General features: G+C 43.8%; 1 protein-coding gene across 4 annotated transcripts in view; it reads left to right on the top strand.

Moving 5' to 3' along the window:
• The window catches only part of LOC120927347 (transcription elongation factor A protein 2-like), a 188665-nt gene extending 184065 nt beyond the window's left edge, over positions 1-4600 (top strand). For all 4 annotated transcript variants that reach the window (XM_040337946.1, XM_040337948.1, XM_040337947.1 and 1 more), the window contains one exon: positions 3742-4600. In XM_040337946.1, coding sequence (XP_040193880.1) covers positions 3742-3750 — 9 coding nt within the window. In that variant the 3' untranslated portion in view covers positions 3751-4600. The remainder of the gene's footprint in view (positions 1-3741) is intronic.
• The last annotated feature ends 22491 nt before the right edge of the window (positions 4601-27091 follow it).

Below are 27091 nucleotides of genomic sequence, written 5' to 3'. Positions count from 1 at the left end.
GTAGGAGGATTTCCCCATCCACATCGATTGTAATGGGGGTATTGGATATTTTTATTTATTTTTGTTCAACCCACTGGTTGAATGAAAAAAAAATGAATCATGTCAATTTTATCAAAAATGCCTTTACATATTCAGCGCACAGTTTTGTTTTGTTTCCCTAATAATAATCCTTCTGTAGGGATACTTTGTGTGCAGTATTATGTGAATGTTTTTGAGGCACACAACAAATGGCCTGTGATGTGATAGTACCACTGTGAGTCCAGTATTTGTATTTGGTTAGTCACAACTCGCATCCTTTGGTTTTGCATAACGATTGGCTTTTTTATTGAGATTTGGTTAAGAACCTCAAATAAGTTCAGAAATTCAGAGGATGCCTGTAGGATAAAAGAGGCACATTTGGAAACATTTCCTACAGTCAATTGTCCCACTGGAGTATAGGTTGGGGCAGGGATGGGCTGGCCATTGGGACTACAGGGAGTTTCCCGGTGGGCCGATGGCTCAGTGGGCCGGCTTCAGTGACAGCGGACTGCCGCCCCCCTCCGCTTCTCTGTCTCTCCCTTCCTGCAGTGCTTACCTGGGGGTAACAGAGAAGCATGGAGGAGGGGACAGACAGCTGACTCAACAGCTATGGCCTGGGAGTTTCTCACTTCTGCCTAATCTTGTCCCATAAGGGGGGGCACCAAACTGATTCTTTGCCCCGGGTGAAATAATGTCTAGCTTCCCCACTGGTACTGCCTATAAGAGTACTAGTATCTAATAAAGTAGAATGGCTAGTGAAGGGGGAGAGGGGGTTCGGGTGGCCAGGGGGGGGGTTGCGGGAGTTGTCCGGCCGCCATGGGAGAGACCTGTGAAAGTGGGCCAGTCTGGATGAAGTCCAGGGCCAAATTTTTGTCCCAGTCCAGCCCTGGGTTGGGGGCCTGCTGTTTGATGGTTCTCAGTAAATCAGAATGATTATCAACTCTTTGTGGATAATATATTTAGCCTATAAACATATTCCGTATTTAATAATTACGTTTGCTTCCCTCCTCTAAGATTAAACATCTTATTTTGGATAAAATGTAATTCCCCTAGATTGTAATACAATTTCATGTAGTTCTAGGATGTAAATTTAAAGTGGTTGTAAAGGTAAAGGGCTTTTTGCCCTCCTAATGCATTCTCTACATTAAAGTGAAAAACCTTCTGTGCACAGGATTCCCTGATCCCCAGCCCTTCCTTATACTTTCCTGATCCCAATCTCAATCCAGCGGTGTGCACACTGTCACTGAAAAGGCAGCAGTAGGAGTCATCGGCTACTGCTGCTGTCAATCACAGCCTGTGAGGAGGGAGTGAAGTGTGTGGCAAAGCCACGCTGTGTGTGTCAACGGACACTCAGCGTGGCTCGGGGTCAAGACCGGACAGGTCTTCTGAAGGGAGAAGGAGCCAGGAGCGCCAACGGGAGACCCCAGAAGAGGAGGATCGGGGCTGTTCTGTGCAAAATCGCACAAAGCAGGTAAGTATAACATGTTTGATATTAAAAAAAAAAAAAAGTTTACAATCACTTTAATAGGTAAATTATTTGGCTTGGCTGGTAGCCAAGCCTTTGTTTTTCTGGGTCGGGGTTTAAGTGACTCAAGGAGGGCTGGATGACTCACATGCAGCATCTCTGAGACCTCCCCCTACTTTTGGAACTTGCTCAAAACTTCCCTAAGAATGGGTGTGGAGGTGAGGAGGAGCTGCTTGGAGTATTCTGAGGGCCTTGATCAATCCCCAACAGATGGGTTGGCAGAATAGGGTCAGCCTAGCTGGGGCAGTGGAGTTTAGGTGGAAGCTGGAGATGAAGTGTTAGGCTGTCGGTGGCCCTTGAGTGTAACCAATTAGTCTGGAGGGGGGGGGGGGGGGGGTGTGACCTCGGACCTGGGCTCTGCAAGCAAGGAAGTGCAGGAGGAGAAGAGGAGATTATATATATCGTGGTGTATATAGTTGGTCCCAATTTTGACTGTCAATTATCTGGGCATCTCATAAGTTTCCTATCCCTATCCAAGTTAAATCCCCCTCAATAAAATACAAAAAAAAGATTAAGTGCAAGGACTGCTTTCATGTCTCTGGATGCTTGAAAAGTGTGTGCCTGGCTGGGCAGGGTGACAGACGGACTACTACACTTAGCAGCCCCTACGGAGGGTACCGTTACACATACATGCACACACTTGTACACGTTCCAAATACAAAAAACAAACTCACAGCTGCACAATCACATTCCAGGCTGTGTCTCATCAATTGCAGTTTACATTCACACATCACGTGTCCCACAGGAGGGACCTAGGTTAGGGAAATGAGCCAAAAACTGCACTCAAAAATCATTCACAAACAGTTTAAAATAAATAAAAACACAGTACTCGTACTAGAAGGAGATTTCACAACTGAATTTGAGAGGACAATCTGGGAATACTGCCATAAAATAATTAGACTTGGAGACAAGGAATACAACGCCATAGGTAACCTCACTACTTTGGAGTGATGCACTGATGGGAGAGTAATATATTTTTCAAACCACTTGTCTATTGAATAAATGTGGTCTAGTTTTTAAAAATGCAACTGACTCACGCTATAGAGATCAGATCAATACATGATGGATTCTGATTAATAAATGTTGGTTACTGCACATTAGAATCAGAACTTATTATTAACTAAGGCCATCATTTGCTAATGAATACCTATTAGAATTGATGCCTCTTTATTTTTAATTGTATTAGTATAATTTCTCTGTATGCAATGGGGTTGATTCACTAAAAGCAGTCCACTTTGCAGGGGGAAATTTTCACTCTGGAAGGAAATTGCCCTTAGTATAGTCAATGGGGTGAAGCTCTACTCACTTCCATTATTAAATCATAGGCAGGCAATTTTTTATTTATTTTTTGTTCCTTTTTTTTTTTTTTTTTTTAGTGTATTTTGTGCGTGTACTCGAGAGAGGAGCCGGACTGCAGGAGTTGGGAGTAGGCAGGCCTCCCCCAGAGGCATTCTGCCACCTTTCTCCATGCCCCGGGTGGCAATGGCAGGTGTGTGAGGGGGTCCTTCCACATAGCCCGCCCTACCTGCTCCGCTTTGAAGCCCAATGGGGCAGAGGGACTCCCTATAAGGGAGTGAGAGGATCTAGCCCGCTCAACCACCCCCGTTAGTCCTTCGCCTCTCTTTTTAGAGACCGCGTGGTCAAAGTGCGTGCATGTTAACCCAATTTCGAGTGCGTGTGTAAGTGTGGTGGTTTTTGTGGGAGGGGGGTGGGCGTACTAAGCAGGCTTACCTCGCAAAGCACACCCACCGGGAGCCGGGCTGAGACCACCAAACTCAATTCACATGTAGCCGAGACCGAAATAAATGATTTGGAATTAGTTGAAAAATAAATTTTGACAATTTTCAATAAGGTAATGCAAAATGACCAGCATATTGCACCCCACTACATTTGTTCAAAAAGTTAATTCATTTTGTCCCAGGAGGTTTGCGGCCGGGGAGGGGTAGACGTGGGAGCGGGTACCTGTCACAAAAAGGTACTTGCTTCCTGAAAGAAAAACAAAACATATTTGTTAGAGGAGGTGGAGAGGGAGTCGATAAATGGTAGGTACATTTTAAGTGCAGATCCAATTTATAAGCTCTTAGTATGAAAATACTTTTTGCCTCTTTAGCAATGTATTTACCTCTCTAATATGATAGAATACATATATATGTGTTTCATCAGTTTTAATGCTCTAAAAAAATGTTTTTCTCTTGCAGTTTTGCTGATCGATTACCTCTGTTACAGCCACGTAGTTCTGTGATCTACAGTGACTCCAGAGTCAACATCGTCTTCCACTGTCTTTGTGATTGTGTCTTGGAGGCTGGCCATAAATGTGCTTATCCTCACTTGAGTAGACTGAACATCAGGACCCTCCACAATTGTTGCTCAGTGTCTAGAAAGGTCTTCTCTGATCTGGCAACTGATACAATAATAAGCACCAACGACATCCTACTTGTTTTCACCTTTAGCACATTAAATTGGCCTAATAACTGCAAGCATGCACAAAATTGCCCCAAAGCATTGCTTGCTTATTTGAGCCATTTATGGGCAGCCTTGCGTTATGTATTTGGTAGAGTATATTTCTTGTATTTTATATTGCTTTCTTACAGAAAATAATTAGAGAATATACCTTTGGGTAAATGCCTTATCTAAAATGTTCAGATAACATTTTTGAATTTAACACAAATAAGAATGATTAATGAGTATATGCCTGCCAGTCATGTAGAGCTGGAGAGAGGTACTACCAGTTCTTTAGAGCCACTATCTCCTGCAAACAGAAAACGTATCCAACTACAAAAGTTACGTTTGCCAAATGGATCTCGTTCTTCAGTGCTAGAAGCGCACTGAAACCACTGTGTAGTAGTCAATAGTGTTGGCATTGGTCTTTAATCACCAAGGACATTTTAATTAATATCTTGTTTCCTTTTTATTTTTTTGCAGAGCTGAGGCAGAAATATTTTACAGACAAATATAGCGCTTTTTCTTCTTTAAGCTATGAACTGATGACCCACCTTTACATAGCCTCATTTTTTGTTCTGAAATAATAATATTGGGGTTGATTTACTAAAACTGGAGAGTGCAAAATCTGGTGCAGCTATGCATGGAAACCAATCAGCTTCCATTTTTTTTTTTAAAGCAAGGGGTTGTAAAGGTACAATTTTTTTTTCCTAAATAGCTTCCTTTACCTTAGTGCAGTCCTCCTTCACTTACCCCATCCTTAGATTTTTATTTTAAATGTCCTTATTTCTTCTGAGAAATCCTCACTTCCTGTTCTTCTGTCTGTAACTCCACACAGTAATGCAAGGGTTTCCTCCCTGGTGTGGAGTGTCGTGCTCGCCCCCTCCCTAGGATTACAGGAGAGCCAGGACGCTCTCTACATTGCAGATAGAGAAAGGAGCTGTGTGTTAGTGGGCGTCCTGACTCTCCTATAGACCAAGGGAGGGGCCAAGCATGACACTCCACACCAGGGAGAAAGCCTTGCATTACTGTGTGGAGTTACAGACAGAAGAACAGGAAGTGAGGATTTCTCAGAAGAAATAAAGACATTTAAAAGCAAAATCGAAGGATGAGGTAAGTGAAGGAGGACTGCACTAAGGTAAAGAAAGCTATTTAGGAAAAAAAAATTGTACCTTTACAGCCCCTTTAATTGAACAGGCGAAGATTAGAAACTGATTAGCTACCATGCACAGTTGCACCAGATTTTGCACTCTCCAGTTTTAGTAAATCAACCCCATTGCTTATCGTGCTTACATTATGGCACTCTATATTATTGTGCTTCATTTTCCTGTTTTTTCTAAGTAGGTTAGTAAGCTTCAAACCTGGCTTGACCCTACGTAGCCTGGCCACAAATAGGGGCTTATACAGATGTTGTTACTACCTTACTACCTTGCAGTCAGTTTCTACAACAAAGTTTAATGTATATATTAACCCTAACTAGTAACTCAATTTCCAGGAATATTCCAGGACAGCATGAGACATGCTCCATCTTCCCAAAACAGGAAACATCTTATCTACAATCAATAAAAAAAGCATAGTGACCTGTTCACCTCAGTTTTAAGCAAGAACTCAAGGTATCTAATGGAATAACGACGACATAATACAACACAGAATATAGAGTGGGAATTCCCAATGTCCAGGAAAATTCCTGGAAATTGAGTTACCAGGTAACTAATTATGTTTTCCCCCGATCTTCTTCCAGGACAGCACATGAGAGGACAAGCGAGAAACAACCAATTAGGATGGGGCTATGACTTGGCTTGCAGGACCTTATTCCATAAGGCTCTGACAGGTGATTAGGCCAATCTAGATATTTCGAACTACCATGAAAAAATTGGACTAAGTGGTAGCTCTGTAGAGCTGTTCAGGCAAACCACTAGTTCCCAGCCCATTCTGAGGCCAAAGACCTGTGAAATTACCTAAAAACACTGGGGGGGGGGCTTACGTTTAAAAGTATGTAGAGTATACTCTGAAAAAATAAATCTGATCCACCCATCTATAGTGTTCTGAGACATCATAACAACTCACTTGGGTTCTGTAAATAATATCAAGAGGCTATTTTTTTTGTTTCTTGATTTTTCTTATTTGTCTTTCTTATGCCTGTACACACGATCGGATTTTTCATCCGAAAAACTTTGGATGTTTTTTCCGACGGAATTTCGCTCAAGCTTGGCTTGCATACACACGGTCACACAAAAGATCTCTGAACTTTCGTCCGTCAAGAACGCGGTGGTGTACAGCACTACGGCGAGCCGAGAAAATGAAGTTCAATGCTTCCGAGCATGCATTGAATTGTTTCTGAGCATGCGTCAGAATTTTGTGCATCGGAATTGCTAAAAACGATGGGATTTTCCAATAGGAATTTTTTCCGTTGAAGAATTTGAGAACCAGCTCTCAATCTTTTGTTGGCGGAAATTCCGAAAGCAAAAGTCCGATAGAGCATACACACAGTCGGAATTTCCGTTCAAAAGCTCACATCGGACTTTTGCTGTCGGAAATTCCGATCGTGTGTACGGACATTAAGCTAAAATAGTATGGGTCTGCATAATTCTAAGCACAGAGAAGTAGCTTGATATCATTGGATTGGTTTCAAAACAGAGAAGGAATTACTGTTTTCTAATCCCCATAAAACTGGTGTGGGTTTATACTGTATCTACTAGAACTGTCAAGTCCTGGAAAAACATGCAGTAAGTTTCTGCAATAGCTAAAGTGTGACTTCCACTGAACCTCCTGATGTAGCCAAAAACTACTAGCAATACAGTCTGTGAGACTCTTACTTATGGCACAGCAACCAAACCTAAGCATATTTTATCGGTACAAGAAGGATATTTTTTTATGTAACTATGCCCCTTTAAGCCCATTCCACTGTAAACACAATTTGGCCAAAACCACTATCCGCCAGGGGATGCACAGAACGCTGCATCACTACCCTACTCTTAGTTCCCAATGTTACCCCATGGTCTTTTACAATCCTAACAACATCCCTGACACAATGAACACCATACCCACTCTTCACTACAGCACACCACATTTTTTTTTCTTTATCAAGCAAGGGTCTCCAATTTTTTTTCTTGCACACTGGCCAATTGATTTCATAATACACTCCTGGATGACACCATCAAGTAGCACTGTGGCAGGCTAGGGGGGGAGAGATGTGCCAATGCGCAAGCCTGTTCAGTGCCCTACTGTCACTCTACAGCGGCAGGACAGAGCACTATGGCAGGCTAGCGGGGGTGGGGGATAGGGTGACGCCATGTTTTACCGCACCAGTTGACACCAATCCTAGTAAAACCAGTGATAGCAATATTAAATAACAAACAGTTTCGATGTTAGGCCAAAGGAAAAACAAATAACTAAGGTGACTATACTCTTTTTATTGATTGTGGATGATGTGTTTTAGGTAGGTGGAGGCTCTTTTACGTGCTGCCCTGGGAAGTGACTGCAGAAACAATTGCCACTAGTTTGTTTTTAATAAAATAATGTTTTTTTCAGCCTTTATTACATATAAGTGTAGCTGATCTCCTGCAGCTACTTTCTGTTATTATACATGCACTCCAGTGAGGGCTGCAATATACACTCACAGGCCATATTGTTAGGTACACCCGTTCAATTGCTTGGTAACACAAATTGCTAATTAGCCAATCACATGGCAGCAACTAAATGCATTTAGGCATCTAGATGTGGTGAAGATGACTTGCTGATGTTCAAGCCAAGAATCAAATTTGGGAAGAAAAGGATTTAAACGGGAGTTCACCCATTTCTAAAAAAAAAAAATTTCTCCCCTTAGATTCCTGCTCGTTCGGTCTAGGGGAATCGGCTATTTGTATTAAAATATGAGCAGTACTTACCCGTTTTCGAGCTGCATCTTCTTCCGTCGCTTCTGGGTATGGGTCTTCGGGAGCGGGCGTTCCTTCTTGATTGACAGGCTTCCGACGGTCGCATCCATCGCGTCACTCGTAGCCGAAAGAAGCCGAACGTCGGTGCGGCTGTATACTGCGCCTGCGCACCGGCGTTCGGCTTCTTTCGGAAAATCGTGACGCGATGGATGCGACCGTCGGAAGCCTCTCGGAACACTGTCAATCAAGAAGGAACGCCCATTCCCGCAGCCCATACCCGGAAGCGACGGAGAGGATGCATCTCGTAAACGGGTAAGTACTGCACATATTTTAAAACAAATTGCCGATTCCCCTAGAGAAAACGAGCAGGAATCTAAGGGGAAAAAGTGCCCTCTAAGGGTGAACCCCCGCTTTAAGTGACGTTGAACGTGGCATGATTGTTGGTGCCAGACAGGCTGGTCTGAGTAATTGAAAAACTGCTGATCTACTGGGATTTTCACACACAACTATATCTAGGGTTTACATAGAATAGTCAGAAAAAGAGAAAATATCCAGTGAGCAGCAGTTGCGTGGACGATTGTTGATGTCAAAGGTCAGAGGAGAATGGGCAGACTGGTTTGAGATGATAGAAAGGCAACAGTAACTCAAATAACCACTCATTACAACCAAGGCATGCAGAATGCCTTCTCTGAATGCACAAAAGATCGAACCTTGAAGCAGATACAGCAGCAGAAGACCACACCGGGTGCCACTCCTGTCAGCTAAGAACAGGAAACTGAGGCTACAAGTCACACAGGCTCACCAAAATTTGAACAATAGAAGACTGCAAAAATGTTGCCTGGTCTGAGTCTTGACTTCAGCTGTGAAATTCAGATGGTAGGGTCAGAATTTGACATAAACAACATAAAAGCGTGGATCCATCCTGCCTGTATCAACGGTTTAGGCTGGTGGTGTAATGGTGTGGGGGATATTTTCTTGGCACACTTTGGACCCCTTAGTACCAATTGAGCATTGTTTAAATGCCACGGCCTACCCGAGTATTGTTGCTGACCATGCTTATCTCTTTATGACTACAGTGTAACCATCTTCTGATGGCTGCTTCCAGCAGGATAATGCACCATGTCACAAAGCTCAAATCATCTCACCACTGGTTTCTTAAACATGACAATGAGGTCACTGTACTCCAATAGCTTCCACAGTCACCAGATCTCAATCCAATAGAGCACCTCGGAATGTGGTGGAACAAGAAATTTGCATCATGGATGTGCAGCTGACAGCAACTGCGTAATGCTATCATGTCAATATGGACCAAAATCTCTGAGGAATGTTTCCAACAGCTTGTTAAATCTATACCACGAAGAATTAAAGGGGTTGTAAAGGTACAATTTTTTTTCCCTAAATAGCTTCCATTACCTTAGTGCAGTCCTCCTTAACTTACCGCATCCTTCAATTCTGCTTTTAAATGTCCTTATTTCTTCTGAGAAATACTCACTTCCTGTTCTTCTGTCTGTAACTCCAAACAGTAATGCAAGGCTTTCTCCCTGGTGTGGAGTGTCGTGCTCGCCCCCTCCCTTGGACTACAGGAGAGTCAGGACACTCTATACGTTGCAGATAGAGAAAGGAGCTGTGTGTTAGTGGGCGTCCTGACTCTGCTGTAGTCCAAGGGAGGGGGCGAGCACGGCACTCCACACCAGGGAGAAAGCCTTGCATTACTGTGTAGAGTTACAGACAGAAGAACAGGAAGTGAGGATTTCTCAGAAGAAATAAGGACATTTAAAAGAAAAATCGAAGGATGAGGTAAGTGAAGGAGCAGGGCCGTCTTAATAGCATCACGGGCCCCAGGACAAAGTAATGATCTGGGGCCCCTACAATGGAGACAGTGCAGGTAAACAGACATAAAGCATAAAGTAGGTAGGAGGCACACAAACGGAGCTTCCCCTTTTGGGTGGAGTTCCGCTTTAGCTACATGAATAATCATTCTGTACAGCAAAGAAACAGTGTGAAAATACAACATACATAAAGTAACAAAGCCACCCTTGCATATAATATATCTGCTAGATTGATGCCTCCCCAGCACTATGGCCCCTCTACACCCTAGATATCCCCCAGCACTGTAGCCATTCTACACCCTAGATATCCCCCCAGCACTCTCACCCGTCTACACCCCAGATATCCCCCAGCACTCTGACCCCTCTACACCCCAGATATCCCCCCAGCACTCTGACCCCTCTACACCCCAGATATGCCCCCAGAACTGTGTCCCTCTACACACCAGATATCCCCCAGCACCATGGCCCTTCTACACCCCAGATATCCCCCCATCACTGTGACCCTTCTACACCCCAGATATCCCCCCAGCACTGTAACCATATACCATAAGATACCCCTTGTATTGTGACCCCACTACATCCCTGATACCCCCTACACTGTGGCCTCTCTACATCCCTGATAACTCTAGCACTGTAATAGCCACCCAAGCATTGCTACCCATATACACCCCATATCCCCCCTCAGCATTGTTTTCCCCCATACACCCTTGATATCCCCCAGCACCATTATTCCATCCATGTAGTACCCCCTTTTCCAGTGGAGATACAGTGCATGTAAACTTTTGGATCTGTGCCCACCTCCAGTACTGCACTCACCTATACCAATCAAGCCACCCTTGCAAATAATATATCTGCTAGATTGATGCCTCCCCAGCACTATGGCCCCTCTACACCCTAGATATCCCCCCCAGCACTATAGCCATTCTACACCCTAGATATCCCCCCAGCACTCTCACCCGTCTACACCCCAGATATCCCCCCAGCACTCTGACCCCTCTACACCTCATATATCCCCCCAGCACTCTGACCCCTCTACACCCCATATATCCCCCCAGAACTGTGTCCCTCTACACGCCAGATATCCCCCAGCACCATGACCCTTCTACACCCCAGATATCCCCCCATCACTGTGACCCTTCTACACCCCAGATATCCCCCCAGCACTGTAACCATATACCATAAGATACCCCTTGTATTGTGACCCCACTACATCCCTGATACCCCCTACTCTACATCCCTGATAACTCTAGCACTATAATAGCCACCCAAGCATTGCTACCCATATCCACTTCCCGACCGCCGCATGTACATTTACTTCGGCAGAATGGCACGGACAGGCACATCAACGTACCTGTACGTGCCTGCCTAGACGTGGGTCGGGGGTCCGATCGGGACACCCCCCGGTACTTGCGGCGGTCGGATTCCCTCGGGGAGCGATCCGGGACGACGGCCCGGCTATTCGTTTATAGCCGCTCCGTCGCGATCGCTCCCCGGAGCTGAAGAATGGGGAGAGCCGTATGTAAACACGGCTTCCCCGTGCTTCACTGTGGCGGCGTATCGATCGAGTGATCCCTTTTATAGGGAGACTCGATCGATGACGTCAGTCCTACAGCCACACCCCCCTACAGTTGTAAACACACACTAAGTGAACACTAACTCCTACAGCGCCACCTGTGGTTAACTCCCAAACTGCAACTTTCATTTTCACAATAAACAATGCAATTTAAATGCATTTTTTGCTGTGAAAATGACAATGGTCCCAAAAATGTGTCAAAATTGTCCGAAGTGTCCGCCATAATGTCGCAGTCACGAAAAAAATCGTTGATCGCCGCCATTAGTAGTAAAAAAAAAAAAATTTAATAAAAATGCAATAAAACTATCCCCTATTTTGTAAACGCTATAAATTTTGCGCAAACCAATCGATAAACGCTTATTGCGATTTTTTTTACCAAAAATAGGTAGACAAATACGTATCGGCCTAAACTGAGGAAAAAACATTTTTTAGATATGTTTTTGGGGGATATTTATTATAGCAAAAAAGTAAAAAAATATTGAATTTTTTTCAAAATTGTCGCTCTATTTTTATTTATAGCGCAAAAAATAAAAACCGCAGAGGTGATCAAATACCACCAAAATAAAGCTCTATTTGTGGGGAAAAAAGGACGCCAATTTTGTTTGGGAGCCACGTCGCACGACCGCGCAAGTGCCGCAGTGCCGAATTGTAAAAACCCCTTGGGTCATTTAGCAGCATATTGGTCCGGTCCTTAAGTGGTTAAGCACCCCAGATCCCCCCTCAGCATTGTTTTCCCCCATACACCCTTGATATCCCCCAGCACCATTATTCCATCCATGTAGTACCCCCTTTTCCAGTGGAGATACAGTGCATGTAAACTTTTGGATCTGTGCCCACCTCCAGTACTGCACTCACCTATACCAATCAAGCAGGCAGAAGGAGGGACAGAGCAGGGAGCATCCCTCCGGGCATTCCAAGCCTTTCGGTGCAAACAGTGCTGGACAGCTTGGCTCACCATGACACCATCCACAATGCTATGTCCGCAGGTGGGCTCTCAGTGCTGCCGACTCAGCAGCTCCCACTCCAGCTCCTACCCCGCAGCCTTCGAATCCCGAGCATTCAAGCTGCATGGGGCAGGGTCAGAGCATCACTGGTGCTCCGGTGCCGCCCCTCCCTTTTGGCTGTAAAAAAGGTATCGTTCTGCACAGCACGGTGCACTGCTACCAGCCTGCCTCCCCTGTGTATCAATCACTCTCAGTGCCATCATGGGGCCCCCTATTCCGGGGCAGCGTGGGCTCAAGTACCAGCTGCTTTGGGAAAATTGCAGGGGCCCCCCATGTAGCTGGGGCCCCTGGGCAGTGCCCAGGTGTGCCCTCTCATTAAGACAGCCCTGTGAAGGAGGACTGCACTACGGTAAAGGAAGCTATTTAGGAAAAAACATTGTACCTTTACAACCCCTTTAAGGCAGGTCTGAAGGCGAAAAGGGGTCCAACCGTGTAGTAGCAAGGTGTACCTAATAAAATGGCTGGTGAGTGTATATAGTCTTTGAAAATCCTTAATAAAAGCAAGACAGAACACCATATTAACCACTTGCTATTTTACATAAACAGACAGATGGTAGCATTTCCAGAACAGGAAGCATTTTTAAAGCACTGTCTATTAGATAGTGCAGATCACAGAAATAGGGTACAGTGCCAATGAGAGTGGCACTGTAGCATGTAATCACTGTGACCAATCACAGCATCCAACAATGTATATAATGACTGAGGTGTAATCCAGTACCAGTCTCCATTCACCCATCTACAGTATATGTCAGCTCCATCCTGATCTGTATATTAACCCCTCACCTTCCCTATCCTGCACATCTGTACACTAATCCCTTCATCTCCATCCTGTCACTGTATGTGACCTGTACATTAACCCCTTCGCCTCCTCCTCCCTCTGTGTGTACATTTCTTGAATCTAATGCACTATTTCTAATCCCCATGTTTTAACCCTCAATATGGCATGTTTTTTTTGTATTTCTAAAAAAATGTTAGCTTAAATTTAGATCACCTTGAGATGTCTACTTTCCACAATGGCATAATTTTCATGGTTTTCATATTGTCCTGGCATTTTCTATTTGCTTTTTTTTTAACAGAAAGTAAGGGAAACAGTTTGTTCACATTTATGGTCTTTTTTTCTCTTTATATAGTAAACAATAAAAATCTTGGTGCTTATTAAACACTGAAAGCTCTATCTGTCTATAAAAAAATATTTAAAATTAATTTGAGTACACCATTGCATGACCCGGTAATTGTCAAACTATCACAGCGCTGAAAATAAAAAAAATGACCTGGACATGAAGGAGGTTTACCATACTGGCTTTCAAAAGGTTAAGGTAGTAACATTAAGGCTTCATTTCCATGGATGTTTTTGGACGTTTTTACAGCCACTTTTCTGAGCGTTTTTTGCAGCTTAAAAACGGCTCTCCATGTTAGTCTATGGCCTCATGCCCACCATGACGTTTTTGAGCTGTAGATGGCTGAGCCGTTTTTAAGCTGCAAAAAAAAAAACCAGGACCAGTGCGTTCTGAAGCTCCAGTGTTAGAGCTGTAAAAACGCCAGACGTTAAAAAACGCTCAAAAACGCTAAAAAAACTACCAAAAACTGTACCGCTGCGTTTTTGAGCTCCAGCTCAAAAGAAAAAAAAAAGAACATGGACAGGCGTTTTTTAAGCTGTAAAAAAGGCTAAAAAAAAGTGGCTGTAAAAACGTCCATGGAAATGAAGCCTTAAAGTTTATCAAGATATATTCTTCCAGGATGTATAAAAAGAAAAGCTAATGATATTTGAATTTGCAAGCCAACATATGTTATACAAGTCAAATATTTCTTGAGCAAATCTTTAAAACTTGTATCTGTCCCTTGATATCTGGAACTGCTAGAAACTGCCTGATTATAATGGCACATCAGTCAGCATGTATTAGGAGTAAAAAGGAACATTTATCCAGTTTAAATCTCCTGGCTGTCCTTTATTTCGTGCATAAGAACCAATTTCCCACCGCTGCTCCAGTAATTGGTATAAGCTGATACATATTGATTGGTACACATTTATTCATTTCACTCAGCTGTATCTTTCCGCACTTCTGTACAAAATTGAAAGCTGCTAGAGGAAAACATATTGGTTTTGTAAAGCTTCAAATTTATAAGGGTCCTTCACTGATATTTTTCTTATGGAGTCATCTGTCCATCTTCGTGTCTGAACATTTTGCATCAAAGTCTGTCTTTGCCACCAATTTATCTTAATGTTGTACAATTAGTTAAATGCTACCATCTACAGTGACGATACAAATCTTGCTCAAGGCTCACATTTAGAGCACAGTTAGGTTATTTGTTCTTGTTTTAGAAAGAATCCGTTATACATGTGTTAGGAAGTGTACTTGGTTAACCTCAGCGTGAGTTTTAACTTGTTTCCCCTAGATCGTTGCAGGCAAATCCTTGGGATTGCTTCTGGTAGGATGGCAATCTCTGGATAGTCATTATATACCATGTAAATTCCAAGCTTGGTGAAGACTGCACAGGGCCAAGGGCTTATATAACAGAACGGGGTGATCCCAAGATGAGCATAACTACAATGGGAATAAATATGTAGATTATTGCCACCCTACCTTCTAGAGCAGTGGTTCTCAACCTGGGGGTCGGGATCCCCTCGGGGGTCGAATGACAATTTGCCAGGGGTCACCAAATCCTGAATCCTGATCCTGAAGCTCGCACTGCTCTCCCAGGCCTTTTCGTGGCCGCCCAGCTGGGCTGTTCCTGGAGCCCACGGCTGCCCACTCAGCCTCTTCGCAGCCGCCCATTCAGTTCACAGCATGGCTAGGGAACAGAGACTAGAGGCCAGCTGACTGGTGAAGAATGTAAAGTGGGAGGGGCTGAAGGAGACCCTATCTTCTGATTTCGGCATAGGTGTCACTGCTGCGAGACACCACAAAGTTGGAGAGACCGTGAAGCCGGAGACACAGTGAGTAACACTACCTGTGATTATAGTTACTATTAAAAGTCCCCACTACAGTTCTCAGATCAGCAGATGACCTTGATCAAGAGCACCTAAGTGCTGATCAGAACTCCCCCCCAGCACTGTCATTCATCCCACCCCCTACCAGCACTACCACTCATCCCATACGTGGAAGAGAGAGGAAAAGAGGGGGAGGAATAAATAAAAAGGGAGAGAAAGAATAAGAGAAAGAACAAGAAAGACGGCTAGAGAGAGGGATGGGCGGAAAAAATGTACCTTAAGGAGTTTTAATACTGTACGAGTGGAAGGGACTCAAGGAGCACTAAATGTCCATGGGTTAGGGGCGCAAATTACTTGTCTTGCCTTGGGTGCTGACAACCCACGCTACGAAAATAATTTTAATGTTAGGGGTCCCTAAAACTTGGGAAATTTTATCACAGCACTAGAAGGTTGAGAACCACTGTTCTAGAGTGACCCTTGTAGGTGTGTCTGAGGATTCAGGAAAGAAAAATTGCGCTAATCAAATACAAATTAAGTGAATAAATGGGAAGGCTGCAATAGCGTGAACTAACACAAAATAATGGAAGAAAGGAAAAAATTGCGCCAACCAATAATATAAACAGTGAAGTCCTTTGTGTTTCCCACAAGTGAAAATAGAAAAATTATGCACCATATGAGTGCATTTAAAACGTGAATAAATGAAAAAATCCAGTATCAAAGTCCATAAACGATGAATCCAAACCGGACAACACCCAGTGTGAAGATGATTAACAGTTGTGAACCGCCACCATATGGACTGAGGCTTACCAATAGGTAATTAAATAACAGCGTTATTCAAATTACTGCAGGATACTCCAGAGTGCGGGATCACAGCCAGGAATACACCAGGTCACGGCCCTTTAAGAGATCCACGACGGGATGCAGCAGGATATACTAACAGTACTCGTCCTCATACCATCTCACAGCCCAGTCGGTGTAAACATAAAAGGAAGGAGACCGCACATAGGGTAGTATGCACTAACAGGTTTATTTAAAAAGTTAAAAACTACTTACAAACGAAGGTAAATAGGAAGCAAGTAAACATTTGCCGGCCGGCATCTAACAGGAGCCCTTCCTGTACGCGGTGACGTCACTGCACTCCATCCCAGACGCGTTTCGTCACAAAATGACGTTCTCAATGGGAAATTGAGAACGTCATTTTGTGACGAAACGCGTCTGGGACGGAGTGCAGTGACGTCACCGCGTACAGGAAGGGCTCCTGTTAGATGCCGGCCGGCAAATGTTTACTTGCTTCCTATTTACCTTCGTTTGTAAGTAGTTTTTAACTTTTTAAATAAACCTGTTAGTGCATACTACCCTATGTGCGGTCTCCTTCCGTTTATGTTTACACCGACTGGGCTGTGAGATGGTATGAGGACGAGTACTGTTAGTATATCCTGCTGCATCCCGTCGTGGATCTCTTAAAGGGCCGTGACCTGGTGTATTCCTGGCTGTGATCCCGCACTCTGGAGTATCCTGCAGTAATTTGAATAACGCTGTTATTTAATTACCTATTGGTAAGCCTCAGTCCATATGGTGGCGGTTCACAACTGTTAATCATCTTCACACTGGGTCGTGTCTGAGGATTGGCTGCCATTATTGCAGCTTGAGAATAGGTAGATTTGAAATACATAGTTTACAATACCACAGAATCTTGTAGTAGAGGGTGGTATTATGCCCCCAAGCACTGGTGGGTTGGAAAACAAAAACATCACAAAGATTAACTTTGTCCACTGTTTGTAATAAAATGTTAAACTGGTATGTGTAATTAGAGTGGACTATTAAAGTAAACCTAAGCTTAGCCAGTGAAAGGCAATGCAACAATTTTACTCGAGTCCCTGCAGCTACGTATCATTACCTTCCCTTCACTTCCCAGCTTTTCCTTTCTTCCAAGGAAGTGAAGTGATTTATATGGAACTTCTAGGTATGGAGGAAGCTTCTGACACACTCCCCTGTCATTTGAGATGTAGACCCTGCTCCTTGGTGCGGATGCTTTCCCTGAGAGTGGAGTCTTAAGCCTCGTACACACACACGGTTTTCTCGGCAAGAACCAGCAAGAAAACTGCTGGCAGAGCTTCTTTGCCGAGAAAACTGCCCAAAATCTTGATGAGAAAAATAGAGAACCTGCTCTCTATCTTCTGGTCGTGATTCTCATGTTTTCCTGCCGAGAAACCCGATAGTGTGTATACTTACCTGTCGCCGTGGAAACCTGCGCATGTTCGAAATGACTTTGAGGCATGCGCGGTAGCTTCCTAGCATTCGTTCCATTCAAAAGAATGGTGGTTCTTTTGAATCGAGTGTCTGTACACTCAGCCGACAAGTCATTCTTGCCAAGAATCTCATCAGGAAAAACAACGTTTTTTTTCCTGACGAGATTCTGGGCCGTGTGTACAGGGCTTAAGCGGTAGCTGGTCCCATATGTTTTATGAACAAATGAACATCTGGCCCATCACTAGCCTTTACATACAGCCATCTTCCTACTATTGAAGTAGGAGGTGCAGATTTTCACTAGTTATGACTCTAGCTATTAGCTAGAAATGAGCAGTTACCATACATCAGGGGTGCCCAACTAGTGGCCCGGGAGCCACATGTGGCCCACGGAGCCCTCTAATGTGGCCTGCTGTGCAATGGAATGGAATAGAATAGAATTTTATTAAAAGTAAGTTTATTACTAAAATTACAGTGTATGTATGAGCATATCTGTCTGCAGTGGTTACTGGGCTTTTAAACTGATCCACAGGTGCAGAACAGTGCGGGTTACCTGCACTGAGCCATAGACTTTTATTACCTGCGAGTTTGGTGAGCTTTCTAAAAGTGCACTACACCTACAGGATATAATAGAAGTCTATGGCAAAGTGCAGCTAACCTGCAGTAAAGCCACAGGTGAACTGTGCTGCACTCGTGGTGCTGGAAAACAACAGTGCATCAGTGTGAAAGCAGCCTTAGGCCCTTTTCACACAGTCAGTCCAACCCAATTGGACCCTGCATTCACCTCTAAGGAGTAGCAAAGGTAAATGGACTAGTGTCCTTTCACAAGTTCCTACCTCCAATACGAGGCTCCAATACGTGGCTCGCGAACGGTTACCAAGTCGCTTAAGTGGCCCTCACTCTTCAAAAGGTTAGGCACACCTGCCATACATAATTCCTCTGTTTATGTGTGAATCTGCATAAATAACAGCAGCAAAACCAGCACAACATCTTGTTATATTCACCTGAACTCACACCTGAGCTTAGTGTAAGTAAAGCATATGCTTAGTGTTTTACAGCCATTTTTGAAGCTTTGTGCAGGTGTTTTTGTATGTGTATCAAGCTTCAGGTATTTGCTTCCTCTGCTGAGCAAGGGAAGGAGAGCAAATCTAGAGGAGATTTTCTAGGCATTAAAATGAGCGCAAAATCATGTGCAAATGCATTTTTTTTGCGTGTTTACAAGTGCACTGGTTGAAGTCCACTGTGGGCAAAGATGCCTGAATACGCAAAAAAAACGTGCGCACTTTTTAGAGCATTGAGGGTAGAGCTTAGAACAACTGAGTTTAGTGCACCCCCTAAGGAGCCGCAGATGAACTAGGATCCCCCACCCTGCACAGCCAGGCACACCAAATTTTCACAGGCACTCCAGAGACAGAGAACAGTCCGTGACTTTGTTTTTTTTTCTGTAGTTTATTGAGGGTTAATAACTTGGATGTGGATGGAAAGTTATAGGATGCCCGCTTGACTTCAGCAACAAAATGTTGGCAACTACTCAAGGGACATCTTCCTATATACCGGTCATCATCAAATGATGGCCCACAGTCCGAACACAGACCGAACTATGCTTTTGTTCATACCGCCAGGCCTCCAGTGTTAAATGCCTCTGCTTCACCGCCATTGGTTGCGTCCCTGCACCCAATAACATTACATGTGTGCCCCGCCCCCTGCTGCTGCCTATCTCATGGCTCCCAGCCAGGTCGCGAGGTAAGGTGCTCCTTACCTCGCGACCTGGCCGGGAGCTGCTCCTTATCTCGGCTCCCAGCTCTCACTCCTTACCAGTCGCGGGCTAAGATGAGCACCCCGCCTCCTTCAGCAAGACTCCCGGCGCAACTCTCGCCCCCTGCAACTTGCTTAAAGCGGGGGTTCACCCTGTTAAAAAAAAAAAAAAAATGTTTTTTTTTATTATTCCATTACTTTCGGCATCGTAGCGCGAGCTACGGTATGCCGGTCCTAAATTTTTAATCCCCGTACTCACTGTGCTATCGTTGATTGAAGAATCCGGGGAATGGGCGTTCCTATGGTGAGAGAAGGTGATTGACGGCCGGCCCTGGCACGTCACGCTTCTCCGGAAATAGCCGAAATAGGCTTGGCTATTCACGGCGCCTGCGCATAGCCTGTGCGCAGGCGCTGTGAATAGCCGAGACCTACTACGGCTGTCTTCGGGGAGCGTGACGTGCCAGAGCCGGCCGTCAATCATCCTCCCTCTCCATAGGCACGCCCATTCCCCGCGGGAGTCGGATTCTTCAATCAACAATAGCACAGTGAGTACGGGGATTAAAAATTTAAGACCGGCATACCGTAGCTCGCGCTACGATGCCGAAAGTAATGGAATAATGAGGTGAAGGAGGGTGAACTACCGCTTTAATGATGATTTTTTGTTATTTATGAATTTAGTTTACATTTATTTATTTATATAATATTGCTATTTTATGTTTTACAGTTTTTAATCTAAGCAGAAAATCACATACAAGCACACAAAAAAAATGCACAAATGTGCACAAAATCACACAAATGGTGTATTTCTGTTTATTTCTATGGAATAAAAACATGCCAAAAATGCTCAAATCTGATGCATTCAAGCTACAAAAAAAGCTCCAGAACTTTTTTGAGCTTCAGGCGTTTGGAGTGGAGATGTGAACCATCTTCATAAAGAATAATTGTTTTTTTCTCCTCCAGCATTTTGGAGCTTCATGATACAAAACGCTGAGGTGTGAATGGGGGCCTCACTGTATATGATCTGTGCATGCTGCACCAGGAAGCCATAGGCATGTTCATGTACCTATAGCTCTTGCCGTCATTAGGCCTCATGCACACAGGGCATTTTCTCAATACTCCTAGGTGCCTTTCCTCCTGGCAGCAGAGTTTTGGCAGAAAAAACTCTTGTGTAACGTGTTTAGGCGAATTTAGGCATGCAAACATCCCAAGTTTCCTGCGAGGTGTGGGAGTCTCCTGCATGTGGGCTGCAACTCCCTGACACCCGCGAGTGCCATGCGTTATCCTGGCTGCGGGGCCGATCCTGGACAGCAGTGGGTTCAGAGCCGGGAATGATCGGTTCGGTGGGAGAGACACCTGTGAGCACAGATCTCCCTGCATGGCTTTTTAGCTGACAGCCGCTTCTCCTCCACTCCCTCCCGTGGCTTTCAGCTAAATAGCTATACAGGGAGATCGGTGCTCAAAGCTGTCCCTCCCGCCAAACCGATAATCCCCCTCCGTGTCCTCCCCGGCATCCTCCAGTATGCTTCCCTTTCCCCTGTCCTCCTCCTCTGCTCCCCCTTGTCCCCCCGCTGGCTTCCCTCCTCTTCTTTCCTCTCACGCCGGCTGCTGGGGGGGGGGGGGTGTCAGGATGGAGAGTGGAGGAAGGGACCTGTAAATATGTAATTTAACGGCCCCTTCCTTTTCTGAATTGGACACAGTGAGCTATCGCTTGATCCTGTGTCCTACTAGTAGTGTATTTACTCTGCTTCAGTTTATGAATGGACAGCAGCCTCTGTCTCCTGTTCATTAATTTTCAATGCTGAGAAAAGAACTGGGGAATCTGTGTCCTCACTCCCTTTCTCTGTCTCAAAGGGGAGATTTCAGGGGTCTGTTTAAACCCCTGATATCTCACCGGAGCCTACCAACAGGGCTGCCACATACCTCCATTCCACCCCTTTCCCCAGAAACACTGTAAAAAAAATAATAAACAAAAAAAATAAAAATGATTAAAGAAATAATAATAAACAAAAAAATAGAAAAAAATAATAGATACAATAATAAAAACAAAAACTACTGACTACTCCATTGCTCTTCTGACACTGTCCACCCCCCAAATCACAGTGAAAAACGAAAAATACTAAAAATAATTGTAAAAAATCATTAATAACAATTGTAAAAAATAAAAATAAAACTGACACCATCAACTGGCCCCCAAAAAGCATTTTGAAAAGAAAATGTAATACTAAAAAAGGTAATTGTAACAAAAGAATAATCTATATATATAAAACTCAACGTGTGTGTGTGTGTGTGTATGTATGTATGTATGTATGTATGTTCCAGCATCACGTCCAAACGGCTAAAGATATTAACATGAAACTTGGCACACATGTTACTTATATGTCAGCAACAAACATAGGATAGGTGGTTTAACCCTTACCCACCCCCATTTGCCATGGTCAGGGTTTTTCTTTAAAGTCCCATTCAACTCTATGGGAAATACATGTTACTTCATAACTTCCAAACAGCTGTACATATTTCGATAACACTTGGTCACATGTTACTTATATGTCCACTTAAACTATAGGATAGTTAATTTATCCCTTAACTACCCCCATTTGTGAGGGTCGGGGTTTTTGTTTAAAGTCCCATGCAAATCAATGGGAAATGTATGTTCCCACATAACTTCTGTACGCCTGGAGATATTTCAATAATACCTGGTACACATATTACTTATATGCCAAATAAAAATATATGACAGTTAAATTAACCCTTACCTACACCCTTATATAAAAAATGGGTATATTTATATTAATATGATTTTCCTCCCCAAAAGGTTAAGATAGGAAGACCGGGCAACGCCGGGTATTCAGCTAGTAGAAAAATAAAGAACTACTGACACTGTTCACTGCCCTTCTGACACCATCCTGCATATACTACCCACCTCCATACACTCCATCAGGGCCGCCATCAGGAATTATGGGGCCCCTTACACAGCTTCAGGCATGGGCCCCCTGGAGCAGAGAAGCGGGGGGGGCACGATTTGGGAGGGTTGCCCTGGGGACCTCTGGGCCCCTTACAAAAAAAATAAATTAAAAAAAAATATATATATATATTAAAAAAAATTATAAAAAAAGGGGGGTAGCCATCCGGGGCCCTGGGGACCTCCAGGTCCTTTAATAAAAACAAGAAATTAAAAAAATATATAAAAAAAATGTAAAAAAATATTTTTGTTTATAATTTTTTTTTTTTAAAAGGGGGGTTGTCATCCGGGCCCTGGGGACCTCTGGGTCCTTTAATAAAAATAAAATATATATACATATATAAAAATAAAAAAATATATAAAAAAGAAAAAAGAAAATTTATAAAAAAAATAAAAAAGGGGGGGGGGGGTTGCCATCCGGGGGCCCTGGGGACCTCTGGGCCCCTTACAGGTGTACTGCCTGTACCCCCCTGATGGCGGCCCTGCACTCCATACTCCTCTCCTGCACATACTACTAACCACCATACACTCCATATTCCTCTGCTGCACATACTACTCACCACTGTACACTCCATACTCCTTTTCTGCACATACTAACCACTACCATACACTCCATACTCCTCTTCTGCACATAATACCCACCGCCGTACAATCCGCACTGTACGTTCCCTATTTAACATGACTGTATTCTGCACTATGTAAGTCATCTCAGACTCTATTAACCACTTCAGCCCCGGAAGGATTTACCCCCTTCCTGACCTGAGCACTTTTTGGAATACGGCACTGCATCGCATCAACTGACAATTGCGTGATTGTGCGACATTGCACCTAAACAAAATTGACGTCCTTTTTTTCCCCACAAATAGATCTTTCTTTTGGTGGTACCTGATCACCTCTGATGTTTTTATTTTCTGCTCTATAAACAAAAAAATAGCAACAATTTTGAAAAAAAGCTATATTTTTTACTTGCTATAATAAATATCCCCCCCCAAAAAATATCTATATATATATATATCTATATATATATATATATATATATATATATATATATATATATATATATATATATATATATATATATATATAAAATTCCTCAGTTTAGGCCGATATGTATTCTTCTACATATTTTTGGTAAAAAAAATCACAATAAGCGTATATTGATTTTTATTATTTTAATTATTAACTTTTTTACTAGCAATGGCGGCGATCTGCGATTTTTATCGGGACTGCAACATTGTGGTGGACAGATCGGACACTTTTGACACTATTTTAGGGCCATTGTCATTTATACAGCGATGCACTGATTACTGTGCAAATGACACTGGCAGGGAAGGGGTTTAACACTAGGGGGCGATCAAGAGGTTAAATGTGTCCTAGGGAGTCATTCTAACTGTGGGGGGGGGGGTGGGCTACCACTAACATGACAGCGATCACTGCTCCCGATGACAGGGAGCAGTAGCATTTACGTCCTTGCGACGTAAATGACGTCGCAAGGACGTCATTGGCTTTGACGTGAACGTAAACGACGTAAAATTTTGAAATCGTGACGCGGGAACGATGTCCATACTTAACATTGGCTGCGCCGCCTAATAGCAGGAGCAGCCTTACGGCGAAAACGACGTACGCAAACGACATAAAAAATGACCGCCGGCCGCATGTACGTTTGTGAATCAGCGTAAGTATGCAATTTGTATACTCTACGCTGACAACTACGAGAGCGCCACCTAGCGGCCAGCGTCAGAATGCACCCTAAGATACGACGGCGTAAGAGACTTATGCCAGTCGTATCTTAGGCTACAGTCGGCGTATCTAGCATTCTGAATACAGAAAGTAGATACGCCGGCGCTACTTAGCAATTACGCAGCGTATCTATGGATACGCCGGCGTAATTTCTCTCTGAATCCACCCCAATGTGTTTACATGTTTCAAGCATTTTTTCTGCTCCTGGATGCGCTGGCAGTGTTTTTTTCTGCAACTTTTTTTCTAAACTCCTCTAAATGCCTACATGTACATGGACACATAGGCTAAAAAGGCTAGTGTTTAGAGGCAAAAAAAACACCAGGTGACCTTAGGAGCGCCATTAACCCCTTCCATACAGGGCATTTTCACCCCCTTCCTGCCCAGACCAATTTTTAGTTTTCAGCGCTGTTGCACTTTGAATGACAATTGTGTGGTCATGCAACACTGTACCCAAACTAAATCTTTATGTTTTTTAGAATAGAGCATTCGTTTGGTGGTATTTGATCATCTCTGCGGTTTTTATTTTTGCCCTACAAACAAAAGAAGAACGATTTTTTTTTTTTAAAACTAATTTTTTTACTTTTTTATTTAATAAATATCACAATTTAAAAAAAAAACTTTTTTTTTCCTCAGTTTAGGCCGATACGTATTCTTCTACATATTTTTGGTAAGAAAGAAATCGCAATAATCGTATATTGATTGGTTTGTGCAAAAGTTATAGCGTCTACAAAATAGGTGATAGATTTATGGCATTTTTATTTCATAATTTTTTTTACTAGTAATGGCGTCGATCTGCGTTTTTTTATTGTGACCGTGACATTGCGGCGAACACATCGGACACTTTTGTCACGTTTTTGGGACCATTCACATTTATACAGTGATTAGTGCTATAAATATGCACTGATTACTGTGTAAATGTGACTGGCAGGGAAGGGGTTAACCACTAGGGGGCGCTGAAGGGGTTAAAATGTTCCCTATAGTGTGTTCTAACTGTAGGGGGGAGGGGACTCACAAGGGGAGGAGACCTATGTGTGTTCCTCTGTACTGGGAACACAGTATTGGTCTCCTCACCTCTGACAGGAGGTGGATCTGTGTGTTGATCACCGGCAATCGCGGGTGCCTGGCGGCAATCGCGGCCGCCGGCCACGCGCGCCGGGTCACGAGCGGTGTTGCGGGCGCGCGCTCCCTAGAACGCCGGGAATACAGGACGTCATATGACGTCCACCCAGATTAAGGGAGGGTTCCTGCCGACGTCATTTGACAATGCGTCGGTAGGGAAGGGGTTAAATACATTCAGTGTTCTTGAGGCCTAATGCCTCGTACACACGATCGCTTTTCCCGATGGGAAAACTGCCATGTTTGCTTTTGGTCGGGAAAACCGGCCGTGTGTAAGCTCCATAGCAGTTTTCCCGACAGGAAAACTGCAAGCAAAAAAATGAGAACTCAGCGTTTTTTTGCTCGGCAGTTTTCCTATGTGAAACAAGGCAGTGGAGCATACACATGGCCGGTTTTCCCAACCAAAGCGGTCATGGCAGTTTTCCTGTCGGGAAAACCGGCTGTGTGTACACGGGGAAAAGCAACCAAGCAGGTTCTCGGTTTTCCCCTCGGTTTTCGGGAAAACCGATCGTGTGAACGAGGCATTATAGTTCATGTCACACAAACCTAATGTTACTCTCTTCCTATCCACAAGGTGTCAGTCTGCACGCTTTTTAAATTCTGGCTTCCCTGAAACATACCCATATCAGAATCTGTTTTAATTTAGGTCTCTCCCCCACTGCCTTTTCTTCTTATTTTCACCTCCGACCTGCAGTCATCATGTCTTTATTCACTTACAAAGGCAGGAAGACTGTGATATTATATAGCAAGGTAGAGGCTTTGATCAGAATACAGATATGCATTTCTAAAATCAGCCTGTCCCTTGTGAAACCCTTTCTATACTGTGTAGCGCCAAACTGCCTAATTCTCCCTATTAGTGAGCGTGAATTCCAAACAGATATGAGGAGAGAGAACCATTTAATAGAGGAACCCGTGGGACCCTAATGACCCTATTAACAACTCATTAATATTCCTAGTGCTTAAATTAGTTTGCTATATCCTAAAGACGGAAAGAGTCTCTTGCTGCTTCAAATCTGCCACCTTTTCACCTGGCTGATAACATCTTGTGTTCTTAGCATACTAAGAAATAACTATTCCTATCTGTTTGTGAATATTTAGTGCCGCACAAGTATTTTTTTGCAGATGGGTTTATTTAATAACTTGGCGCACAGAGCAATGTACCACTCCAATTCCCTATGATGCTGAAAACAGGAATCTAAGAAGTAATATACACCAGTGATTGCATTCTATTATTGAATACAATGATGTGAATAGAAAGATGCACATACATCACACTCATTTGTCCTAGAGTGAAAAGAAAATATGTTTCTAAGCAATATAAAGGCAGCAACACATGAGATCACCATGTCACCCAAGGCACATATTTATTGTAACATGAAATGTGTTAACGTTTTATTGTTGTATGAATCTTTCGAACCACGAATGCATACCACAATAAAACTCCCAGTTTCTAGTTAAGTGAGTATGGTGCCAAATTGAAGCAGTCTGGCTTCATTAATGTGGGACTCCATTCCTTTTTGAGAGTGGAAGAGTTAGAATCTTAGGCCTCTTTTTGATCTTTAGAGAAAAACTCTTATATGTGTAGCGCCCCCTTACTTTCAGTATGGGCACTACGCTAAAGTTAGTGGGGAATGGGAGAGTTATTTTGCTCCTATTCACAATTTGCTAAATTTAGGCTGCTGTCATTCCTGAACTGTCCTGTGGGTCAGTCTGTGCGCTCTAGGGGTGTTGTTTCTACCCCTGGGCGACAGGTGGCGCTAGAGGGGTCCTGGCAGAGCCACTTTTCCCCAGCAGCCAATTAGAGGAGTTTTCCCTCGCGGTGCATGCTGGGGAGGAGTATATCTGTGGCGGGCGCCATTTTCTTTGGTTCTTCGCGGGTTTCAGATTCCAGGTGCAGCACCCACCTTTAGGGTGTGCGCATCCAACGGACCCCGGCGATGGCCTTCCAGGCCGGGGTCTCATTCTACGCGAAGTTCCATGTTGCTGAGAGGGGCCCCAGTGACTTACTGGGTTCCCCACTGTACTCAGAAGATCCCAGGCTGGGTGCCGTTCGATGGGGGGTCGGCTTGAGGAGAACCCGGA

The sequence above is a fragment of the Rana temporaria genome, chromosome 2, assembly GCF_905171775.1.
Source record: "Rana temporaria chromosome 2, aRanTem1.1, whole genome shotgun sequence".
NCBI classification, from domain to species: Eukaryota; Metazoa; Chordata; class Amphibia; order Anura; family Ranidae; genus Rana; species Rana temporaria.
This window is presented reverse-complemented; position numbering and strand designations above follow the sequence as displayed.